This window comes from Melanaphis sacchari, unplaced genomic scaffold, assembly GCF_002803265.2.
Source record: "Melanaphis sacchari strain LSU unplaced genomic scaffold, SCAv2.0 Contig1264_pilon_pilon, whole genome shotgun sequence".
Lineage (NCBI taxonomy): Eukaryota > Metazoa > Arthropoda > Insecta > Hemiptera > Aphididae > Melanaphis > Melanaphis sacchari.
Window position 1 is genome coordinate 910 of NW_020270506.1, and position 7660 is coordinate 8569.

The 7660-nt window shown below is 28.7% G+C and overlaps 1 protein-coding gene and 1 pseudogene across 1 annotated transcript; one reads left to right on the forward strand and one right to left on the reverse strand.

Moving 5' to 3' along the window:
* Positions 1–880, reverse strand: part of LOC112591009 — a 1517-nt pseudogene extending 637 nt beyond the window's left edge.
* A 5198-nt stretch (positions 881–6078) lies between these two features.
* Positions 6079–7467, forward strand: LOC112591008 (putative nuclease HARBI1). Its single transcript, XM_025334629.1, has 3 exons — positions 6079–6305; positions 6386–6672; positions 6902–7467. Exons 1-3 carry the CDS (start codon positions 6079–6081, stop codon positions 7465–7467), a joined length of 1080 nt encoding a protein of 359 aa, XP_025190414.1.
* Positions 7468–7660: the final 193 nt, after the last annotated feature.

Here is a 7660-nt window from a genome sequence, read left to right on the forward strand (position 1 = left end):
AAAAAAAGTATTTGGCCAACATACGCATTATGAGCGTATGAAATTTAATTTAAATTTTGACATATTTCGTATAAATTCGAACTTTAAGCACTTATAAAAAAAAATTGTGAATAACGATTTCGGATTTCTATTTATCACTTTAAGAAAAACTTATAAGAAACCTTGTATTAAATTTTTAAGATTTTCTGGCCACCCAAAAAATTTTTATCGGCATTTGAAGAAAAAAAACTTAGAAAAGTCGAAAATTTCAATTGTCTATAAGTAGCTTAAAAATAGTCAAAATATTTTGAAAATTTAACTGTAAAGAGATAACCATAATATAAACATTTGGTGAAAATTTCAAGTATTTACAATGATTCGTTTTTGAGTTACAGCAAAATCAAAAAATCGATTTTATCGAAAAATGGTTTTTCGTAAAATTGTCGTTTTTCTGTCACTTTTTTTTTTGTTTTTCTCGATTTTTTTAAAAACTATTTGAAAATTTTACTTTTGACCCCCCCAAAGTACCAACTAGATGAATTTTCCTATTCAAAGAGGGGCTGAAGTCAAAAATCGGAGCATTATTACTGCTCCAAATGTTGTCGTTAGACGCAAAAAAAAAAAAAACACACATCATAGTAAAATCAATACATTCATCACTTCGTTCAGAATCTAAAATTATAACATTAGTTATTGCTTATTAACTAAATGTCTAAACAGCATAATAAATACATTTTATTTTACCTACCTTTTTATTTAGAGATTGTTTTTGTGGTTTAAATAGTTCATCTAGTGTCAAACACTGTTTTGCTGAGGCCAACAACAGCTTTTTGTTTTTATCTCTTGCTTTTTCTGCACCACCTTTCCTTTTGTTAACTATTGCTTTTTGTTCTTCACTCATTATTGAAAATCGTAAAATATAAAATATGAATACTGAATAGTAAACAATTAAAACGTTAATAAATAATATTTAAAACAATGAATAAAACCTCATCAGTATTCACACTATTAACACTTAAAACACTAAACAGTGAAAAACGAAAATAAAATATAATATAAAATGTGTAATGTGATGTTATTGCGAGTTGCGACAGCGCGATAATAACAATTATTATTTTATTTGTTATCGCCTATCCATCGCCTATTCGCCTATAACGCCCCATGTAATAACTATTTTCGATTCTATTTTTAAACTTGTAACAATAAGTTGTCAACAAGCCCGGACCGGCCGAACACGAGCCAGTCCCGCAATAATCAGAAATCTGGGTTTTTAAGTTTAATAATATAACATACTTATTAGATAATATTTTAATTTATAATTTCACAATAATAATATTAATAAATATATATTTTATACGAGCAGCGGCCCACCGGGAAATTTCCCGGTATCCCGGTCGTCCAGTCCGCCACTGAATTGCGTGGAGTCCAAAAAAGCTAAGAAAACCGCTATATTTGTTCTCACCATTTTTATGCATCTATGTATATGAACCCCAATACCTCAAGTAGTAGACTTACACAAAACGCTGTGCCTACAAAGTATTCAATTGATAATTACTTTAAATAAATTACTCAGCTATAATATATATACTGTTACCGTAGTACCAGGAAGCAAGTAGTTATTTTAGATTCTGAATGAAATGATGAATGTATTGATTCAAATTTTTACGAAATATGTCAAAATCGTGAAAAACTACAAGTTTGGATTACGATGATTATAAAAAAACTTGAACGTTGGCCAAATAAAAATCTGTTATCCTTGGTTAACATTTTTACAAAATTCAATATTCACTCGTAAAACAACGATTTACTAACAAAAAATTTTATATTTTTGTTATAGTTAAAAATTACTAGTCATAGAAACTTGAAACATACATCAGTTGTTTAAATTGGTAATTTCTGTAGATGATTTACTTTTAGGGTAGGTATGCTATTCATTAAAACTTAAACACTTTTTTCACCACTCATTGGAAATACTACACCAGTCAAAAAGGCAAAAAAAGGTAAACTAGTTTTTCATGAAATCGGTATTAGTTATTTGGACTTACCCCCAAAAATGATAGCCAACAATAGTGAAGTACAGACTGTAAAAAATGTTTATTAGTAGGACTGTGAATTTAATGCACTAAAAGACCTTAAAAAAATGTAAAAAATTATAGTATAAAATGCACTTAAAATGGTTTTTAATTTAATTTTAATATTTATATTGATATTATAGAATATTATACATTACATTCTAGATGCATAAAAATGTGTTTATTATATATTATATATACATATACATGCAAAATAAAAGTTTCAGAAATCGATTCGTTTTTACATAATTCAAATTAGGTATGTACTTACAAAGCTACGTTTCACAATCACAAAAAAATGCACTTTCCTACAAATTCACAGGCCTATTTATGTGTAAATAAAATTACTATTTATCTAAAACCAAACATATATATCTTATATTAATTATTAATAATATAAGAATAATATATTTATATCATTAAATATATAGGTAAGTGTATACATTTTTCTTTATCTATCATTTTAGAAAATTTATTTATGGATACAAAATAAATAAATATCATTGCAGAATCACTATAGCTTCCTTTTTCCACTAAAAATTTTAAATAAATGTATTTTTGGTAGGCGTATCTCTATCACCACAGTCATTCAAGGTATTTACACCAGTACGAAAATATAATAGGTGCCAAACATCGAATAGTACCATTGTTCAGCCTATATTCGAAAACAGTCCATCGTTATCTATAACACCTAGCACTAAGGCATACGTTTCGTCATTAATTGATTTTCCTAGTCCAAAAATTAAGTCGCCCAAAAAATTATTAGAAAATGAATCAAAATTACAATGCAAATTACAAAATCTTCGACGAGTTTTGAAAAGAACACGAGCTATCATAACTTTTAAAAAAAATAAAAATAAAAATAAAAAGTTTGAAAATTTCAAATATTCCAAAAATTCCAAAAATTGCATTAAAAATATCTTTAATATTACAAAATTTACTTCAAAAAGTTCAAAAACCTTAACTGGTATGCAATTACTGCACAAAAAGCGTCAAAGTTGGTCTGAAGCAGAAAAACAACTAGCTTTGACACTTTATTATACATCACCTTCTAGTTATAAATATATGAGGAAAAACGGTATTATTCTGCCTGGAGAGAGCACAGTACGTCGTATGCTACAATCTATAGCATATGTTCCTGGATTTTTACCGGAATATTCAGACCAATTACTATTAAAAATTAAAGCAATGTCAAAAGTCGAAAAAAAATGTGTAGTTTTATTTGATGAGATGGCAATAATGAAATGCATTGAGTATAACAAAAATCTGGATATGATCAAAGGTTTTGAAGATAAAGGACCATTGGGTCGATATTCAAAATACGCAAAACATGCTTTGGTTATAATGATACGTGGGTTGTATAAAAATTGGAAGTTTCCACTTTGTTATTTTTTAACTTGCAATGGTATGACAGGTGATGAATTAAACATAATAATAAAAAGTTGTATAAAAAAAATTTTGGATATTGGCATGTTGCCCCTACTGCTTTATTATGTGATCAAGGTACTCAAAATAGAAAACTTTTTTCTCTGCTAGGTGGTACAGAAAACTGCCCCAAAACTGAAATCCACGGTCAAACACTATTTTTAATATATGATATACCTCATTTATTTAAAAGTATCAGGAATAACTTATTAAACGGAGATATAAAAATTAGCGAAAAGACTATTGTGTTTAAAGATATTGTAAAAAAGTATGAAATTGATCGTAGGAGTGCCACAACCCGAGCTATGTGTAAAATTACACCGTCTCATTTAAACCCCAACCCATTCAAAAAAAATGTCTTGCAAACTTGCACTACACATTTTTAGCAATAGTGTCGCGTCCGCTATAAAAACGTGTGTCTATACAAAAGAGTTAAATTCTTAAACCGCTCTTGACACTGCTAATTTTTTGTTGGAATTAAATAATACATTTGATTCGTGTAACAGTCAACAGCTGAATGACAAAAACCCTAACCGAAGGCCTATGAGTGTTCAAAATCGACAAATATTTGAAAATATTAATAAAACAATTTCAACATTCAAAGTAGCAAAAAAGTTATGTCACAAAAATAATATAATATCAGTACCGCCCTGTTTTACAGGAATGATATTGTCTTTAAATGCTTTAATACTATTATACGAAACAGAAAAAAAATATATAATTGAATCATCGGACCAAAAAAAAATATAAATGATCAATTAACAGAAAAAAATGAAGAAACTCCACTTTTTGAATCACTAAGTGATTGTTTGAACTCGTCATCGAGTTCTCCTGTTTTAATTAATAAACTACCTGTACCGGCTGTATCTTTAGAGGAATGTTCTATAATTTACTTTGCTGGTTACTTAGCTAAACGCTGTATTGACAACTTAAAATGTCAAAACTGTGAATCATCAATAATTGAACACGACATTTTAAATATCCCTAGTCAATTATTGATAACCTTTAAAACTTTTGAAAATATAAGTTATCCAAATGTTCAAGGCTTGAAGAAGCCATCTAATTATCTTATTTCTCTTTGTAAAATTGGACTTAATACTTTCGCCAGAGTGTTTAATGACATTAAAAGTGAGAAACGGTTAGTATATCAGATGTTGCAGATTATATTGAAAGAGATTAATAAAAAATATTTAGAATTTGAACACATGGAATGTAAAGATCACTACATATTTATTCTGAAACTGCTTCTTGTCACTAGAATATACAAAGAATGTAAATATGTAAGTAATGAGGAAAAGACCTATAAGCAAACTAATAAAGTTCCAGCAAAATTAAGAATTTTAACTAATAAGTAAAATTGTATGATTTTGTTTATTAAATCGTTGTATAAATATAGTATCCTTTATTGTTTATTATATTAAGTAAGTTTTTAGTTTAATTATTTGTGAATCGATACAAAATAAATTTACCTAATATTTGGCAATTCATCGGAAATTAACTTAATGTAAAAAGTGTATAAAATAAAAAAAAAAAAACTTATAAATAATATGTTATTTAATATTGTATTGTATTTAAAATAATGAAGTTGGTATATTGGTAGTGTACCTCTAAGAATTTCAGTAATAATATTTTATAAATAACAATATTTTATCATAATTCAAATAGGACTAAATTAACTGATTTTAAAAATGATTAATTCATTTGAGACTCAATTTATTTATAAGAATATATAAGAATTTTAGACCTCCCAAAAAATGTTACTCTTATCACGCCTATGGTGATGATGAAGTTCCGAATTTGGACAGAGTCCTACACTCCGCGGGAAAGGTATGAGCCTAGACTCGTCCCCTTTCAGGCAGAGGCACCAGATACTTTTCGAGAAAAGTATCGGGCATCGTCAGATGAGAACAGTTTAAGGCCGTCCACCAGTCTCAGATGAAGAGTTTTTACGCCCCTCGCCTTAAACATGGGTTTTCAAATGACTTCCAGTTTGGTTTCAAGATGTATCAAATCTCTCTACTGACCACTGGTAAGGCCGCGGAACTATCCAACCCGCTACTTAATATGGTTTAAACAACCGCCAGGTGGTATACTCCCACCGGCAGAGTGGCCGTGTTCCCGGGAGAATACTCACCGTTAACCTTCGCCTGATTAGCATGCAATCATTAACCACTTTCGTCATATACATGACTGCCACTACGAATCCGATCCCAGACGTCCACACCAGGTTTCCCCGATGCTTGGTTCCAGACGTCGTTCCCGTAGTACTTATTCCTAATTTAAATTAGGCCTGGTTTTTCAATCTGATTTATTCGTCGAATTACTCAAGTTATTTGCCGGATAACAAAAATATATTATTTTCCGGTTTTTCAATATTGAAATAAGTCTTATTTGGAGAATAAATCACAAATAATTTATTTGGTACTTTTTCTACCGAATAAGAACTTATTTGACTAATAACTACCAAAAATTGATATCTACAGCAATTACAACTTACAAATTTATAATCAATGATAATAGTAATCAATAATATTATTTAAATTCGTTGTGTCTTTTCTTTTGTCCCGTGTTCGTTAAAATTATTGATACCTACCTAATTACGATGATGGAATTATTGGTATTGCCGGTATTAGACATTATCGAAGATGACGATGTTGAAATTGTCGAGTTTTTAAATTATCAACGACGTACGTACACAATTCGTGTACGAATTAACCATATGGAGTTTTGGGATGATCAAGACTTTAAAGTTAGATTTAGAATCTCCAAAGAAGTAGTTATTGAAGTTTTAGGATATATAAATGAGCAGATATCTTCACAATCATATAGGTGATTATCTATACAATAATAAAATAATTGGTATATCAAATTTTTTATTCTGTAATTTGTAAATGTTAAAATTATTTTAGAAATCATGCCGTAACATCCATTAACAAACTGCTTTTAACTCTACGATTTTATGCTATTGGAAATTTTCTAATAACTGCTGGAGATTTTTTGGGAGTAAGCAAAACTACATCATCATTAATTGTTCGTGATGTCAGTGTTGCATTAGCAAGACTACTGCCACGGTTCATAAAAATGCCAGACACAGAATTAGAAATAAATACGTTACAGAACCGTTTTTATGATATTGCTAAATTTCCTAGAGTTATTGGTGCTATTGATTGCACTCATGTAAAAATACAAAATCCAGGTAATAAAATATTAGTATATTAAAAGGCAAGCATTTATAATATGTTTTGGGAGTGTTGTAAATTAATTGATACTTTTCCCTTATTACCTAATAAGTAATAAGCAACTTCAAATAATGTGGAATTGAATGTATATAGGTATTTAAATATAAGTATAAAAATAAATAAATATAAAAAATAAAATATAAAATATATAAATAATAAATAAATAAAAATTAAATGTTTATATAGGTGGAGATAATGCTGAATACTTCAGAAATAGAAAAGGATATTTTTCATTAAATGTCCAAACTATTGCTTGTCCTAACTTAAAAATTATGGATATTGTAGCTCGTTGGCCCGGGTCTTGCTATGATCAAACAATATTTAAAAAATCAAAGGTATATACCCAATTAATCAGTGGCAAATGGGGAAATGGTTTGATTGTGGCGGACAGTGGTTATGCTAATTCTCGTCACATTGTCACACCTTTCATTAATCCTCAAAATCGCATTGAACAGCTGTACAACGAATCAATTATAAGAACTAGAAATCCTGTAGAAAGGTCATATGGAGTTCTAAAACGCAGATTTCCAGTATTATCTTTAGGATTACGGTTAAAGTTACAAACAACTCAGGCAGTTATTGTCGCTTGCTGTGTTTTACACAACATTGCTTGTGACAGCAATGATCTAGATCCACCAGAATTGTTAGATTTATTTTTACCAGAAAATGAAAATATAAATATATTAGAAGAAGTGATTGAAGAAGGAAATGCAAGACAACAATTAGTGGTTGATTACTTTGCACATTTGTAGTTACTGTTAAAAATGTAACTTTGCTGTGTAAAATTGTATTCAGTAGAAACCAAATTAACGATGTATACTTTAAAAATATTTTTATCTTTAATATATGTGTTATAATTTTTAAATTTAAAACAAAATTAAAATAAACATAATAAAACAAATAAATGAAGAACATATATTTATAACAACTTACAACTAATAGGTA

What these genes read in the sequence shown, in the direction of transcription:
- LOC112591008 (XM_025334629.1), top strand. Translation starts at nt 6,079, where the DNA reads ATGATGGAATTATTGGTATTGCCGGTATTAGACATTATCGAAGATGAC. An exon ending in ATATCTTCACAATCATATAG is followed by an intron (nt 6,306 to 6,385) that starts GTGATTATCTAT and finishes AAATTATTTTAG; the next exon opens with AAATCATGCCGTAACATCCA. An exon ending in TGTAAAAATACAAAATCCAG is followed by an intron (nt 6,673 to 6,901) that starts GTAATAAAATAT and finishes ATGTTTATATAG; the next exon opens with GTGGAGATAATGCTGAATAC.